Raw genomic sequence first — 18,121 nt, 5'->3', positions numbered from 1 at the left:
TCTTTGGATTCTATCAAGTCCAGTATTTTTGTCAGGAGTCAGATCTGTTTGTAGATATGTATATCAGCTAAGCTGAATGTAATGTAATTCGGACAAAGAATCACAACTTGGTACTACTATGCCCTTGTTTGCTGGTATTTTTAAGAATGTTGTTGTTGATTACTGGTAGTTTTAACTTGCATTTTTTATGTTGTACCCTGCCTTGGTATTGATACCTTAAGCAAATAATATATAAAATAAAATATTACATAGATAAAACTCCAACCTCAGGAATTTTGGGTGGAAAGGCTTGGAAAAGCTCTTCAGGAAACCTGGGATTGTATTCACTGTTAGTAATTCTTGGCATAAATGAACAAACATGACTAACATAGGCTGGTTAATTTCAGTGGTTCTTCTCTGAGTATAACTTAGTTAGAACCGAATTGACAGACCCTCCAAGTGTCGCTATTTTCCAGGGACAGTCCCTGATTTACAGAAGCTGTCCTGGTTTCTGACTTGATCCTGGAAGGTCCCACTTTTCCTTAGGACATCCCTATTTCCATTGGAGAAATGTTGGAGGGTATGGAATAGGATGTCCCTATTTTCATCAGAGAAATGTTGGAAGGGTGAATTTGAAGTCCACATCACTGTTGACAGTACTAGGAGAGAGCAGACACTAGTTTTGAGATATAGTAGCTTTTTACAGTCTTATTCCAGTTCCTGTTATTCAGTCTTGATTTTCAGCAGTATTAATGCTTAAAGATGCTCAAAATATAAAGATATTTTTTAAAAACCTAGAAATTCTGACAGGGTTGTTTTAAAAGTCAAATCAGACATTTAGGTGAAGTGAATTAGTGTGATAATCTTTGTCTTTGCTAACAGTTACATCGATTCTCACCACTGTCAGCTGTCAGCTTTTCGTAACGAAAATTGGCAAATGTGTTGCCAGTTGAAATCCTACAAGAATTACTCAAAATTAAGAGGACAAAATAATCTTTGATTAACCAAGAGATATTGCTAACAGAGAACAGAGCGACAGTAAAGAAGCTTTACATAGGAGCATAGGGAGGTTCCATATACTTGTGGGGTCGTCCACACTTCTACTTGTCCGACTGCTTCCCCAGGGAAAGCCACTCTTTACCACAGAATCAGAGCAAACATTAGTTGGATTTCCCAAGGATTGACATTTGCTCCAATTCAGCAGTGAAGAGGGGGATTCCCCAGAGAAAGTGGCAGGGCATACCAGTGGCGTAGTGGAGGTGGGCACGGGGCAGTTGCCTTGGGTACAAAATTGTTAGGAGCACAAAATTTCAATACCCAATGCTGCCTTAATACAGCTGCACGTTTCTTTTGCTGGGCTCTATTGGAAACAGCTTCTCCATGTGAACCAGGAAGTGACCTCTCCAGACCAGGCATCGGCAAACTCTGACCCTCCAGAAGTTTGGGGCTACAATTCCCATCATCCCTGATCACTGGCCCTGTTAGCTTATGGTTGCCAGATTTTTTCAATGAATCCAGGGACACTTTTTTTTTTTTTAAGCTGAGTAGCAACAGGGAGTCAGTAGTGGGGATGGTGAGGCAAAAGACCCTGGGTGCAAGCACACAAGCATATTGTACAAAGGTGCAAAGCCCTTCTTTCACACCCTGTGAAACATAAATGCACAGAGTTTTTTAAAAAAACTGGGCAACGGTGCGCTGCGTGCCCATGACTCCTGAGCCTTCCCCAATCTCCTTCCCCCTTCTCCCTTTGTTTTGACAAATCAGGGGAGGCTCGGGAGTCACAGGCGGGCGGCCGTTGCCCAGGAGGGGCCAGCCTGGTAGTGCAGTTAGCTCTGGCTGGCTTCAGGAGCTGCTCGCTGTTGTGGTACAGGAAAAATGATGGGCGCCACGGCAGCGAGCAGCTCCTGAAGCCAGCCAGAGCTAACTGCACTAACAGGCTGGCTCCAGGCTGCTAAGGCTGCCGCTGCCATGTTTCCCAGGGACAGATTTGCAAATCTGGGGACATTCTGGGGACAGAATTTGTCCAGAAACAGATTTGAAAATCTGGGGACTGTCCCCGAGACATCTAGTAACCCTATGTTAGCTATGGATGATGGGAATTGTAGTCCCAAACATCTGGAGGGCTGGAGTTTGCCTATGCCTGCTCCAGAAAATGGAATGGCTCGTCTTTTCTTATTTCAGTGGCTGCGATCTCCTGGGTGATGTGGACACCATTAGGCAGTTGGATGCACAAATGTGCTCTGTCCGTTTCCTTCCTTCCCTCCCATCCCTCCACATGGCCCCGGGCTCTGGCAACCTAAGCTACACCCCTGGGGCAAACGGAAAGCTGTTCAGACCCGTGCCTAAGAAAGCATGGATCAAGCAGAAAACCATTCGGACCCATGCATTCTAGTGTGGAAGGGTGGACGAGCTTTAAAGCAGACCGCTAACCCATCTGTTCACACAGACTGGCAGCTGCTCTCCTGGGTTTCAGACAGGAGTTTTCCTAGCCTGGGAATTCATCCCAAGAGCCTCACACATTTAAAGGATATGCTCCACTACTGAGCTCTGGCCCTCATTCTGTTATATTTCAATTACGTATTCAATTATATAATAAGTTTGTCACTGCCTGAGTACTGCACATTTTAAATTCATAGTTCGGCTCTGGGGGGAAAGACCCAAACTTATTCTAATGACCTAGTAAAGTTCTCATATTAGAACTTTATTTCATCCTGGAAAGGTGGCTGTTCTGAGGGCAAGTCTCGCCGTCAATAAATAAGGCTCATGTCATCAGCCATAACTAGGACTCAAAGGATATATTTCATAGCAGATTGTAATTTACGTGGAGGATTATGGAGTAAAGGGGGATAGTTTACAATGCCTTCCCATAACCTCCATCTGAAATGAGTTGATTTATATTTTCTAAAGCAGGGGAACTATTTAATATGATGTTGGGTATGAGGCAGGTGCTTGCATAATATACTACAACACAAATCTAAAGCTATATGATGAAAAAGAAAATCACTCTACGACTGCAATGGGTGCCATGTGAAAGAAGTTTATTTATTTATTGTAATATTGATGCACCAGCTTTTTTTTTATTTTTTTTAGTGTTCACAGGTGGTTTCCAAAAAAACCAAACATACACATGAAAATAAATCCAATGTTTACAGTATAAAGCAATTTAAAGCTAGCTCTCTCTCTCTCTATATATATATATATATATATTTAAAAGTAAGAAACCTCCAACTAATTTTGGATAACAATGCTTTCACCAGCAATATTCAACTTTCACATGGCTTTTCAGCTCAGAGATACGTGAGAGGGACCTCTTTGCTTTGAGTTATACTTTTGGATAAGGACTGGCTGAGTGGTTCAGAGATCTGATTGGCTAGAGAATGGTAGATTGACAGAAATGTCTGCAGAGCCTCTCTTGAATTCAAATGGAAGGATTAAATGTGTGTGAAACAGTATGCGGTTTTGATTTCATTTTGTATTTTTTTTTGTAATCACTTGCCATTATCCTTGGTAGGGCTGTGCCCCATTAGTTCTAGTGGAACAACCTACCACTGCCTGGTTCTGAGCAGAGACTACTGTTGGAACTTCCCAGGGGACAGAATTCCTGATGCCTGGAATCCTTATCTTCTCAAGGATAAACTCTAGAGCAGAACTTATTGGCAGTACTTGAAACACTATGCAAGTTGTATGGGAGAAAGAAGCTCCCTGAGATACTCAGGGCTTTACTGGTTAAACAAAAACAATAGCTGCAGTACTTTGAGTTGTCTGAAAGAGTCTGGAATTTGTTGCAAACAGTCGCAAATAGTTTCATTACCAAGAAATGGTGTGATGACTTTGTCCTTACTCTGAAAGAATGGTCAACAACAAATTGGAAGGTGGCTAAAATGTCAAGCTTAACGATATATATATTTGGCTGAGGAATGGCAAGAAACTATTTTAATTTTAATTTTATGAAGACCGAATATAGTTTACGTATTAAGAGTTTTTGTGACACATGGCTGGTATTGATGTTTATACACCTATGCATTAAATTCAATTTGCTAAATTGACCTAAATAAATATCTCACCTGAGCTTTATCTCTTTCATTCTGTAGTCCAATACAGCAAGAATATTGATACTCAAGAAGGCATGCCAGCTAATTTGCACCTAATAGCATCTTCCCAAACATGGAGAATTCCAGATTAGCATTTATGAATATGTGGCATTTTTCCAACAATATTTTTATTCTAACATTATTATCCTCCAGTATTGAAATCTATCTTCAGCCCTTTGAAGAAAAATCTTTTGTTCTCCATTTTTGGTGCTGAAAAGCAATGAAATTGTTTTTCTCACTGTTTTGTTCTTTGTTGCCAATTCTTTAATGTTTTTGTAGTAGCATAGTAAAGCATATCACCTACCACTCTCACCTAGGGGGAAACTGCTTTCAGGTTATGCTATGGTGATCAGATACCTATTTGTTATTGCACAGCGAGTATAATTTACTTTTACTTTTAAGTCAGTTGATTATTGACCTGAATGGGTCTAAACTGCTTGCATCTTGTGTTAAACAATAGCTAATGTTAGTAGTGAGATTTTTGAAACTGCATTATTTTGAGCATTATTTCAAGCAAATCTCAGTGCTGTCTCTCTGCTTTCAGCAAAGGGAATTTTCTATAATCCTTTCAAATTGTAAGCTTTTCCTTTGACAGAAACTTTAAAGCACATTTTGCTTTTTACTTTTACTTAAAATCAAAAAGGTGGCAGAGCAACTTTTAAACTGATGCCAGGGAAGGAGAAGAGGCATGTCTGCCTTGGAACAAATCATTGTCCATGGATAAAGCAGAAAATATTTGTGATCATTCAAGTGCAGGAGAGGTAGAACCAGACTCTGAGAGGGCAGTGTCACATGACAGCAATTCAAAGAAGTCAATATATTTTTCACAATATGTTTTTCATACATTTGGAAATGATCCACAGAATTACTTTAGGCATGGCCAAGGCTTCGGAACCTTTTCTCCTTTGAAGAGCATATCTCCAACGTATATCTAGGGCTAGGCCAATACATTATTGCCGCCTGAGGCAAAACAGCAAATGGTCCCACCACTGCCATCACCCACACACTGACACAAATGTCATGGTGCCAAGTACCCAGTGCTGATTAGTTTATTTTCACCTTCAGAGAGAAGATAGGGTGATCATAAATTAGATAAGTTAACCATTTGCTGCCCTTCCATGACACCCAAAACCTGTCGCCTGAGGTAACAACCTCTCTCTGTCTAACAGCAGGGCCAGTGTTGGGGGATATCGTGCACTGCTTTTGAAATTCCTTACAATTCCAAAAGCCTTTTCCTAAATTACATTAGGAGAGCTGTTGTTCTGAGAAACCCAAAGCTCCTTTAGATGCATGGAACTAGTTGCATAGTTTTTGGAGGGAAGCCCATGTTTTTGGGGGGGAGTATGTGATTTTAGCATGATAACCCACTAAACCTCTCAAAACTAGATTCAACAATGCTCAGACAGGTTGAGGACGATATGTGAAGCTAAGTATTTTAATCTGGAAACATAAAAAACACAAACGAACTGCTTTTCCCGAAACACTGGGCTACGTGAAAAAGAAATGTGCATATTAACAAAGGGAATTCTTTCTCGATCCCCTTTCTTCACAGCAAGAAGAGCATATCCCCTACACAGCTTGTGGAAAGTGCGTGAGGATGACCTTCTGCACGAGTGCTGTCTTATTCTGGGTAAATTTTCCACAACTGCCGCTTGTCATTTATTTAGCTTCGTCAGCATGATAGATTCTGTAAAGCTTAAATGGTTATGGCCCCTTCCTGAAGGACGGCTGTTCCTGTGGTGGACTCCTTTCTCATGGCTGTACTGCTTCAGAATTGCACAGGACTTTTCTTAAAAACAGGAAAAAAACACAACTTAGTACATTAATACATTTCTGCACATGGAAATCTCATATCGGAGAAAGTTCCGGCCTGACATTTTAAAGCTTTTCATGGGTTATTTTTGTCTTAAGAACACTTTGAAAAACAGCTCTCCTTTCAAAGGAGACAGTGCAAGGCACTGCGAGAATTGAGCCATGCGAGCAACTGTGCCTTTAAACTGGATCTCAGAATGGCAAGGATTCCTCACTTTGTTCTCCCTCACCTCCAAGAAAGCATCTTTCTTCCTTATGCCAGGCTTGATCCCTTACCTTGCCCCATTTCCCCTCTTTTTATGCTATCCTGCATTGAATTTCAGGTGTTTTTGCCTAGCTGGACTTCTCTCCTGAAGGCTCCATTTCTGGATTTCTGTCTCCTTACTCCCATCTCGATCCCCCATCTCTTCTGAACCCCCTTCTTACCTCTTGTGCATCAGCTTGAGTTCTTGGATACTTTGGCTCATTTCCTTCACAGGTTATATTTCAAAGGTACGTTTTAAAACATCTACAAATGATACGTATGTGCACAGCAGAACATGATACCAGCAGCTTCTATAATAGGACTCATGTTCTAGGGAGCTGAGATAGATAACAGCTGGCCTGGCACTTGGGAGAAAACATAACGGTTTTTTGCCATGAAGTGATGGTCAGTCCAAACCTCGTTACCTTTCCTGCCACTTTTTTCAGACGTGTTGTTCCAGGCATCTGGTTCAATAGCGTGTTACAGATTACAGTGGTACCTCGTGTTACATACGCTTCAAGTTACATACGCTTCAGGTTACAGACTCCGCTAACCCAGAAATATTACCTTGGGTTAAGAACTTCGCTTCAGGGTGAGAACAGAAATTGCATGGCTGCGGCGCAGCGGCAGCATGAGACCCCATTAGCTAACATGGTGCTTCAGGTTAAGAACAGTTTCAGGTTAAGAACGGACCTCCAGAACGAATTAAGTACATAACCAGAGGTACCACTGTAATGGGTCTTTTCCTACCCGTTTCATCTGATTAAGAGAGCAAAGCTGGGTGTCCTTTGCTCCCCCCCCCACCCCAATTCCAGCTTAATTCAAAGGAGAAACTAAAAGAAGTCTATACAGCCATGGGGGAAAATGTGTGGCATCGTGGAAGAGTTTCAAAAATAGTTCCAATGTGCACTAGCCAATGCCAGTGGTAGGATTGTCATTAGCACGGCTGTAGATACTGCCATGGAAGTGCTACTGTAATCTTCCTCTTAAGGAACATACCACAGGGCTACGAGAAGGAAGGACATTGCAATGAGCAGAGGCAACTGGCAAAAGGAGGAAGCTAAAATTATATTCAGGGCTGGAGGGGTGAAATTTATTACAGAGTGCTGCACTGCATGCTATTCTTGTGTTCCTGTCTATCTCCCTTTCTCCACTTTTCCTTTCACCCTCCATTTCCAGTTCCCAGTGCTCACCTATGTGTTTTCTCCCGCACAAATAGATATTGTGGATGCTGTTGTAGGAACTGTTTTCTGTACCAGAAATGAAGTAGAAAATTCATAGGTTGCCAGCTTTCAAGAAGTAAAATCCAGGACAACAAGTTGTTGAGCTTTTTTGAGGAAGACTCAAGCTTTTTTTCTGAGAAAAGCCATCAAAATACAAATTTTCAATTGACTTGCCTAAGATCCAGGACAATTTCCCCCCAGAAATTCCCCCCAGACATCAATTCTGGCTTGGAAATCCCGGTACTGTCCAGGAAAATCTGATCATATGGCAGCCCTAAGATTCAGCAAACCCATATTTACTGTTGGGGAAAATTTAATGTCTTAAAAAATGAGTTACGATTTGGGAGTTTAATTATGTTCAGGAAGTTTTATTATGAGAGGAACGAAATGCATTGTAGGTATATGCATCAGAATAATAGTATATTGATTGCTATATACAACAAATCAGTGGCATAAAGGAAAGTGCATGTTAACGATTGCATAAACACTTACTGATACATTTAATCACACTTTTGAATAATGTATAAATCTAATATATTTGTATTTATAGTTTCATTTACTTTTTCTGTAATTATATATGTTACTGTGTTTATATAATAAATTCATCAATTAAATATCTGTGTGTGTGTGCATGCTATATATGTGTATATATGTGACACATAAACTATATCATGCTTACTACATAGCAGTTATTTTGTTATTTGATTTCAGATCCTGCTCATTATCGCCTCGGTTATTGGCATAATTGTTTACAGGCTGTCTGTTTTCCTGGTGTTTTCCGCGACGCTCCCAAGGCATATCAATGGCACCGAAGCCATCCAGAAGTACTTGACTCCACAAGCAGCAACTTCGGTTTCTGCTTCCATCATAAGCTTCATCATCATCATGATTCTGAACATGATCTATGAGAAAGTAGCAATCATGATTACTGACTTTGGTAAGATGCCCCAGCTACAAAGCCTTTCAGAGTAAATGGAGGAAAACGTTGTGTTCTTAAGGGGTAACTCAGCGAAACAGGATGCCTCTGCCATGTATTTGAGAACTTTCCCCACCATTGCTTGCAATGACTTCTAAAGATTTTAAAGTTCAAGCTTTCTCAGTTAACAAAGAAATGACATTCAGCTCCTTGCCTAAGGAATCCTTCTATAGCCAGCATGAAAGATCAATTGTTTACAGCTGTATATTTATGAAACTGACAAAGCACGGAAGATTACTGTAATAATTCCAGCCTTATGAAAATGGATCAGCACTGCATAATGCATTCAATTACATTCGGTATTGTTTATAGATAGCGTAGTCATTTTCTTGTAAATAAAAAGGGAAAGAATCACTGTTTGAAACCCTTCATGCCTTAGTAAATAGCGAAAACAGAGCAAACACTGCTGGTTTCCTTCCCATCCAGGTCATTTACATTAAAGGAGCTGTCCTGTTTTGGCGCATCTAAAGTAGCTTCATTTTAATATTCTTTCATTTGCATCACATCAAAATGTTATGTTCATTATGTATTGAATCTGCTGGAGGCTTTTTGCATTGAGAATTGCTGCTTGTTCTTGTGTGGAAGAGCACATATTTCCCCCCTTTTTATAACACGTTGTCATGAAATTAACATAATGGCTACAGTATATTAGAGAACTCCAAATAATCTAAATTATAAAGATGTAAATTGTATTCGAGTCTACGACATACATATCTCGAAAGCTCTTCTCGAGTTAACCATTTCTCTCTCCCTCACCCCTTAAACTACAGAACTGCCAAGGACGCAGACCGATTATGAAAACAGCCTCACCATGAAGATGTTCTTGTTCCAATTTGTCAACTATTATTCTTCCTGTTTCTACATTGCATTCTTTAAGGGTAAATTTGTAGGTTACCCTGGCGACCCTGTTTATTGGCTGGGGAAATACAGAAATGAAGAGGTATGAATGAACTACCTGCAGTGGGTTTTCCTCTCTTCATTTTTAATTTTTTTTCAGCTAGAAGTGTTAGGGTCAAGCCAGATGTTACACATAGATGGAAGTAACATTAGCCAAATATCATTTTTAAAGAATTTTTGTGCAGAAGGAAAAGCAGATGCTTAACCCTTTCCTGACTAACTGTTTTTCATGAACTTCAAGGTAGGAAAACAGACAGAAGATGAACGCTGCTGCTTCTGCTGCACTTTTCCCAGTTCCCCCTTCAAAAGCTTAATTTGACTTTTGAAAAGCCCATTGTGGTAATATTATACATGTATGCGTGTAACATCTAGTTTGGCCCTGAATCTTGGCCACTTCACCAGTTTCAAGAGATACATGGGAAGCAGTGATGGTATTAAGGATTGGTGGGATTGCGATCTCGCAATGGTAAACTGAAGAACTCAGCTTCACAGCTACCACCATTTTGAGCTGAGTCCGAAGTCCTCCAAGCTCATATTCCACCAAACCTCAGGTGCCGTAGCTTCTTGCAGCCACCACTGATCCCCCTCCCCCCAAAAAATAACTTAGCTACAATGGTTTAGGGAAGTTTTTAATGTTTGAAGTTTTATTCTGTTTTCAATGTTCTGTTGAAAGCCACCCAGAGTGGCTGGAGAAACCCAGCCAGATGGGTGGGGTAGAAATAATAACATGATGGTGATGATAATATGATGATGGAGAGGCCTCACAAAATGGTCAACGTTGCTTGAAATAGCAGGTGATTTGCTTACTTCCCTTAATGGCTGTGAACACTGCAAATGGCAATACCACTATAGACAACATGGCGCTGTTACTATTCCACACCTGTAAAAAGAATCTTTGGGGCTGCTTCAGCTCCTCCACTCTCCCCACCACTACCCCACATAACTAAAGTGTGAGAAATGTAAGTGCCCTGATTCAGGTCAGGGCACTGACAGAAGCAGATAGGGCCAGCCCAAGACATCTTGCTGCCCAGGACAAAGGCAATATGGTGCCTTTCACTCTGTGATTCTTCTTTCAACACTGACAATAGGACGCAAACCTGCACCATATCCGAGGACAGCAAGCTAACTTTTAGACCCAAGGCAGGCAACTGCAAGGCACTCAGAACCCTCCAACTTCTTGCTTCACTGCCTAAAAGCAGGGTGAGTTCTGGAAGTAGGCTTCTGAGCGAGTGTCCTTGACTGCAAGATTAACTATATGCTATCCCCACGCTAGTAATCAATTATTTTGGAGGGCACAGATTATGGTTAAAGGTAAATGTAGTTCTGCTGCAGACATTACACAAGTTTAACCTCTAAACTCTGTGAGCTGAAGACTACAGGAGCCATATGTAAGCTATTCTTTGCTTTTCGAAGAAAAAGTCTGGTATAAATGAAGCAAATTTATTAAAAATGAAGGTGTTACTTTTTTTAGTAATAATCACCAATGTTAGATGGTTTGTGCATTTTTCTGGAGAGTTATCTGAATAGAATGATGCCAAACAAAACATTATGCTAGTCTTTTTGAAGTAACAGAATATATTTTAATATGTTTTCATTAATTGAAAGTTCGTTCCCTGCAGCTAATGAGCTGGAAAAATTCATGTCCACCCTCCCCTTCTTCTTCCAATCCTAGTGTGATCCAGGTGGATGTCTCCTTGAACTTACAACACAACTGACAATAATAATGGGAGGCAAAGCAATCTGGAATAATATACAAGAAGTGCTTCTTCCGTAAGTAAATAGTGTTGATAGCTAGGAGTCAAAACCAAACCTGAATTTGAATACAGGGTGGTTGTTTTTAGTGAACCTGAATTTAAACCTCTTGGTTGCTTTGAGCTCACAGCAGAAGGCAGCCCCTAAAACACAAAAAGCTGCAACTGATTTTTTTAAAAAAAAACTGTTTTAATGATCAGAAATTCATGAGGACTCCATAGGAGGTGAGAAACAGCCTCATCCAATCCTACAGATTTGGGAAATATTAATGAACAGTGTGATAGTTGTGCCTTATTTTACTTTCTGAAACGTAGGACTGGTTCAGACTATGATATGTTGGAAATTTTAAGAAACAAGTGGCAGAGGATTAAAGCAAGGTCCAGAAACATTAGTCTCCATCAATGGAAAACACAGCAACATATGCTTTTGACCACGAAGAGGTCATGAATGGAATCCCTATTCTCTATTGTTTTGTCTCCATTATTTTTTTAAGGTAGAAAAATGAGGATCCAAACAGGCCAAATCCATCAGAGCCTATACAGATGAACTAATGGATGGATCTCCCAGTGTAACATGTAGCTTGACCTTGGCTGTATCTGCCAGAAAAGGCAAAACTGAGCCCATTATTATCAAAGCAAAGAGGCAGACTTAGCTATTCCATATTGGACAAAAAATTGCATGATTTCTACCATAAAGAATAAATCTAGCTGGTGATCTCCATTCATAGGTGGCTTAAGAACCTGATTGGAAGATTTTGTTCAGCTTCACGGTCTGAGAAAGTTGTCCCTCGCTGGGAACAGGACTACCACCTGCAACCCATTGGCAAACTTGGATTGTTTTATGAGTATCTTGAAATGGGTAAGCTGGCTGCTATAATTCTTTTTCATAATTAACATTCTATTAAATAAAAGCGGGATGGGTGGTTTTTTCTAGATTGGATGGCTGGGCTATTCCTTTCTTTAAAAAAAAATCTGAACACAGAGTATTTAACTGTGGTTGTACACAAGACATTAGGGTTGCACTTACCTGAGAGTAAACACCTCTGGGTACAGTGGGGCTTTACTACGGAGTGAACAACCACATGATTGTTCTCTAACTGTACTATTTAATGTTGCTCTCTTGCAAATATATATATATAAAGATTTCCACACACCCCATGTCCTGATTGGCATTATAAATTCCTTTTTACAATGGCGTTGGTTTCTTGCTGGCTACAGAGTGCAGATAATGAATGGAATCAACTAAGTATTACTCAAAGTAACTTACTCAGAATGAATGAAGATGACTAAGACGAGTCCATTAGTTTCAATGGATCTAGTGTGTGTAAATCTTAGGTGAATATCACCCATAGACTTTGGGTAACTTTCCCATATTTTTCTGATCCAAGAACCCAGCTCTTTCAAGTGATCTAGAATAGCTCTGTTTAGCCACTGAGTTTGGCATGCCTGACTTTTGAAAGCGCACACAATGCTAATTAATATTTCACCAGTGCTTGTCACATTTCTCATTGGCAGTTATACAGTTTGGATTTGTCACTTTGTTTGTGGCCTCGTTCCCACTGGCTCCCCTTCTGGCACTTATGAACAATTTACTGGAAATACGTATAGACGCCTGGAAGATTACCACACAGTTCAGGCGCATAGTTCCTCAGAAAGCTCAGGACATAGGAGCATGGCAGCCCATCATGCAAGGAATAGCTCTTCTTGCTGTGGTGACCAATGTAAGTAGTCTTTAAGTAGTGACAATTTGGGATCTGAAATGCCGAACAGTTATTTCCCATGGGGAAGTGTTCTTCAATCAGTTGTAATGTCCGTTCTCCACATTCGCACCTTTGAACAGTATGAAATTGTTGATATGTTAGATGTTCTCCATTTCCTTGAGGAATGAGAAGTCCAGCGACAGTGGTACCAATGGTTGGTTGGTTGGTTGGTTGGTTGGTTTTTTATGAGATACCAATTAAGACTCATGATGTCTTTGTGATATCTGTTTGTATACAAGCTGACCATCTTGGGTTGTACTTTAATGTGCATTCTATTTTGTTCTTATTTTGTATTGCGCTTTAAATTGTTATGACCCATTGCAAGACAATGTGTGATGACAGCTGGTATATAAATATTATAAATTAAATAAGCATATTCCCTTTGTTTTCTCTTTCTCCCTTTGAGGACAGGGTCAACAAACCCTACTGCAATGAATTTTGCTAAGGCTCTGCGGTAGGAGTTTCCACTCAGTTAAACTGGCTGGTGCCAGGTTTAGTGTCCAAAATTAACTGCTAGCTGTCACCATGCTAGAGGCATTCCCCCTTCTCTTTTACACAGAAGGAGGGAATGCATCTTCTGAGATGCCTCTGGCAACACTAACTAGTAAGTCACTTAAAAAGAAATCTTGTGTGGTGGTTTTTCTCCTGAGTCGACGTTTTCTTCATCTAAAAAGTTCAATTGTTTTCAAATGGATTCAGGTGGTTTAATCATAGAACAGCCAAATAATCATTGCCACCTAAGTTTTACTCAGAACTGCCTAATTGAAATTAATGGATCAAAGTTTGCCATTGCTATTAATTTCAAGTGGGTCTACTCTCGAGTAGAACTAGCACGGAATGCAACCCTTAGTAACAATATCCACTGGAAATGCACAGTGGCCCAGGAAGCCTGACTGTCATAACCGCAGCAGAGGCTTTCTAAAATAAAAAAATTAAAATCCCCAAAATAGTTGATGCCATGCTTCTTTTACAGCAAGTTCCATTTCTTTCCACTTTATGGATTACTCTGCAAAACTGGCAGAACTTTAAGTGGATATTGTACAAAGCTACCTTGGCACTTAAGAGTTCATGCAGCAGAGCTGACATTGCTATATTCAGTTGCGAAGCATAAGCCCAGTTTTCATTTGTTCTGGGGTAATAGGAAAAGTGATCACGTCTTGGAACATTGAAATCAGAATTTTTTTTAGTGTGATCCTCTTTAAAAAAAAACAACCAGCCTACAAATGGTGTGGGGGGGGGGAGTTTATTTTTACAGAGTATCTAGAAGAATATATTCTCCTGTGTATGTCATCACTGCTATTGTACATCTGGAAATCATTTGAAAGAGGTAAAAGTTTATGTGGGAAGAATACTGGAGGGGAGGAGGAGAGAGAAAGGCAGCGTAAAGAGCAAATAAGTTACACTGAATTCCAAATAACATTTCGCAATAACTCCATGTTCTTATACATAGGAAAAGTGGGAAGCGGGGGCAGTATTAGAAAGGTATAATATTGTGATCACTCAGAGGGTGTTCCCTACTAGCATGCATAAACCTGATTCTTATAATCATTTCTGCAAAGCCACCAGGGTATTATATCCGCAGTTTATTGCATGCATTGTGTGGTCGTCTGTCAGGGAAAAGCTGCTTATGTTTTATCCCACCCTCTCACCAGGGACACAGACCATTGCACATAGGCTGTTGTGGGTACAATCATAATGGGAACAGGAAGGGAGTTGAGATTTTTTGCCAGCCAGAAACTGGAGAGATCTGGATGTGTTGCGCTTCTGTTTTGTACAATAATATATTTCCCATTTCCAGACAGATACAGATACACACACTCTCTCTCTCTTTGTATAAAATTCTACCTAGATGCAGTTAAATCTTGCCCATTTCCCTCTCTTTTCAAATGCAGGCAATGATAATTGCTTTTACGTCCGATATGATTCCACGCCTGGTGTATTACTGGTCATTTTCCGTTCCTCCCTATGGAAGTCAGAGCACTTACTCCATGAAGGGGTACATAAACAACACACTTTCCGTCTTTGCTGTGTCAGACTTCAGAAACGAAAGCAAGCCAGCCGCTCTTCCCATATTTGCCAACCAGACAACATGCAGGCAAGTCTATTTTCCCATTTAAAATAGCATATATATAAAGCCACAAACCCAGAAGTCAGTGTTCCGGTTTGCAAATGTTCTTTGGAACCTGAACGTCTGATGTGGCTTCGCGGCTTCCAATTGGCAATCAGAAGCAGCGCCTTGGTTTCCGAACATTTTGGAAGTTGAGCGGACTTCTGGAACGACAATTCTGTTCAACTTCCAAGGTCTGACTGTATATACTCTCTTTCTCTCTCTCTCTCTCATACAGACGTGTCTTCACTTATACTTTACCTCTCAGCATTGTAAAGTAGTAGTAAACAATGGTAAAAAAGGGAAGATAAAAAAAAAAGATTGTTTAGTGACGACAAAATAATGCATTTCAGTAGATGTGATTTATCTGCATTTTGTTCTCATTATGGGACAGCTGCATATTCCTGCACTGCAGGGGGTTGGACTAGATGATCCTCAGGGTCCCTTCTGACTCTACAATTCTACAGTTACATTCTGCTTAACTTGTGTGTCACCTTATCAGGAGAATGGGATGGATTTTGCTCCCCCTTCTGGCCTGAGTGCCATATTGCAGAGTCTGCTGAAATGATTGCTTCATTGTCTTTGACTGTTAGGTACCGGGATTTCCGATACCCCCCTGGGCACGAACATCAATATGAACACAATATCTATTACTGGCATGTTATTGCAGCCAAGCTCTCATTCATCATTGTCATGGAGGTCAGTATATTTCCTTCTAAAAGGAGTTTCTTCATCATTTTGTATTAAAAACCATGTCAGCATCTGTCTTCCATTCCTTCACCCTAAAGTTGCAGCAGTGCCCTTTGTATACCTTGAGGAAGCCCATCCCAGCCATGCAATGGGGTGAAAATTTCTCAGGCATGTTTTTCAGAATTTTCCTGGTGCGATCCTCATGAAAATCAATAAATTTGGGTGAGGGAGTTGAGGGGGGTGGGGAATCAGCAAACAGATTTTTCTGATCTCAATGGAAACAAAACTTGCCATGCAGTTTTGGTGCAGCCTGCCTCAATGGCATACATTTTGGAAGAAAAACATATGAAAATTGTGCAAAATGAAATCCTCATGAATGTCCTCCATCTAAAGCAAGTTTAAACAAAAGCTACCAGTTCTTCCCTTTCTCCTCTTCGGTGGAGGGTGGAGAAATACTGAGCAGATCTTGAATACTATTTTGGGGAGGGGGGTGTTTTTGTTTTTAACTGCCTTTCTGGAGACTGAGATGGGGGGGAAACAAAAAGGCAAAAAGTTTGTGAATGCATTTTTTAAAATTATGTTATTAGTAGTTGTTTTTTAACTCTGCCTGTAAGGATATTAAACTCCACTAAGATCTCTGCCTGCTACCCTAGTTGGGAGTGAAAAGTAAAGCCTGCAAAAAAAGAAAAAGAAAAAAAGGGCCATTGCACAAAAACCCTGATTTTTGCCTTCACTTGGTTAACTACAGTGGTACCTCGGGTTAAGAACTTAATTCGTTCCGGAGGTCCGTACTTAACCTGAAACTGTTCTTAACCTGAAGCACCACTTTAGCTAATGGGGCTGCTGTGCCGTCGCCGAACCACCAGAGCACGATTTCTGTTCTCATCCTGAAGCAAAGTTCTTAACCCGAGGTACTATTTCTGGGTTAGCGGAGTCTGTAACCTGAAGCGTATGTAACCTGAAGTGTATGTAACCCGAGATACCACTGTATTTATTTTTTTTAAGACGTTTGTGTATTGCTTAATTATTCACACTTCTAAGCAGTGTCCTTTTACATCAAAACAATCCACAGAAAATGGGACAACGAAGCAATAAATGTTTATCACAAAACTGGACTACCTCAAAGTTCCGGCTGGAACAAGAAAGTCTGATTCAGGCACCTGAAGTTTCGCAATAATAATTTTATAATAGTAATAATTTTATTATTTATACCCTGCTCTTCTGTCTGCAAGGAAGGCTGTCTAATCTCGGTTGGGATGGAATCCCACAGCCTTGGGCCCACAACACTGAATGCACAGGATGGCAGCGATGGTGCAAAACATAAAATACATTCAAACTTTCAGCTGGGGGAAACACTGGTTCTTTACAAAGGGGGTAACTGGGCAGCTAGGAAGCTGCTGTCCCCCCAGAGTCTGTCCCCAGGGAGGACTCCAATGAGGGTCCTTCTCTGTCCTTATTGCGCAAACAGTGCCTAGCTCTGTGGTCTCTGTGGTAGGTAGCACATTGGGATGGCACAGATAAACAGCTGCATGGCTGGCGCTTTCCTAGCAGGGAGCGGAGAGAGAAATAAATTGCCACCTGGGCATGCTCTCAGAAACTCTCTTAGCAACCAGCAGGAAACCTTAAAGAAACATTTCCCCTTGCCGTGCATTAGAGGTTGTTTCTTTGCATCTCCAGATTAGATCGATCCCTTGAAATGAACGTGAATGTGCAGATCCTCATGTGTCTGTTATCTGAGTGCACATAGGTCATATCTGCACTATGAATTTAAAGTGCTATTGTATCATTTTAAACAGTAATGGCTTCCTCCCCCCAAAACAATCCTGGGAACTGCAGTTTATTAAGGGTGCTGTGAAATGTTGGGAGACCTCTATTGCCCTGCCACAGTTGCCAGAGTGGTATAACAATCAGTCTCCTTTCCCGGGGAATTCTGGGAATTGCGGTTCTGTGAAGGGAATAAGAGTCACCTAACTTGACAATTCTCAGCACCCTTAAGAAACTGCAATACCCAGAATTCTTTGGGGGAAGCCGTGACAGTTAAAGTGGTGTAAGGTAAAGGTAAAGGGACCCCTGACCATTATGTCCAGTCAAGACCAACTCTGGGGTTGCAGCGCTCATCTTGCTTTATTGGCCGAGGGAGCCGGCGTACAGCTTCTGGGTCATGTGGCCAGCATGACTAAGCTGCTTCTGGCAAACCAGAGCAGCGCACGGAAACGCCGTTTATCTTCCCGCCGGAGTGGTACCTATTTATCTACTTGCACTTTGACGTGCTTTCGAACTGCTAGGTTGGCAGGAGCAGGGACTGAGCAATGGGAGCTCACCCCGTCGTGGGGTTTCGAACCGTCGACCTTCTGATCCGCAAGTCTTAGGCTCTGTGGTTTAACCCACAGCGCCACCCGCGTCCCCCGTGGTGTAGCAGCACTTTAATTGTGGTGTAGCCGTGGTGTAGCTGTGCTTTAAATGTGTTTTGCCTATGTGGCCTACAGACTTCCAGATTGTGGCAAGAGTCAATAACAGGGCAATATTACTGTCTTTTATAATGGTTGTATATTCTGAGTAGCTGACTCTGTTTGTGTTCCCTTCCCCTCCCC

The 18,121-nt window shown here is 41.0% G+C and overlaps 1 protein-coding gene and 1 long non-coding RNA gene across 3 annotated transcripts in view; one reads left to right on the top strand and one right to left on the bottom strand.

The window, feature by feature from the left end:
- The window catches only part of ANO6 (anoctamin 6), a 66,871-nt gene that overhangs the window by 44,004 nt on the left and 4,746 nt on the right, over window positions 1-18,121 (top strand). For both annotated transcript variants that reach the window (XM_081022325.1, XM_081022326.1), the window contains exons 12-19: window positions 5,623-5,700; window positions 8,061-8,286; window positions 9,096-9,265; window positions 10,895-10,992; window positions 11,702-11,832; window positions 12,489-12,694; window positions 14,626-14,828; window positions 15,434-15,539. In XM_081022325.1, the coding sequence (XP_080878451.1) occupies window positions 5,623-5,700; window positions 8,061-8,286; window positions 9,096-9,265; window positions 10,895-10,992; window positions 11,702-11,832; window positions 12,489-12,694; window positions 14,626-14,828; window positions 15,434-15,539 (1,218 nt within the window). The remainder of the gene's footprint in view (window positions 1-5,622; window positions 5,701-8,060; window positions 8,287-9,095; window positions 9,266-10,894; window positions 10,993-11,701; window positions 11,833-12,488; window positions 12,695-14,625; window positions 14,829-15,433; window positions 15,540-18,121) is intronic.
- LOC308486098 lies at window positions 16,022-18,120 on the bottom strand. The gene is made up of 2 exons (XR_013990950.1): window positions 16,517-18,120; window positions 16,022-16,272 (listed from the first exon to the last, which is right to left on the bottom strand). It is a non-coding gene; the product is annotated as an uncharacterized lncRNA (long non-coding RNA).

Source organism: Podarcis pityusensis, assembly GCF_964106645.2.
Source record: "Podarcis pityusensis genome assembly, chromosome: 10".
Classification (NCBI taxonomy): domain Eukaryota; kingdom Metazoa; phylum Chordata; class Lepidosauria; order Squamata; family Lacertidae; genus Podarcis; species Podarcis pityusensis.
This window is presented reverse-complemented; position numbering and strand designations above follow the sequence as displayed.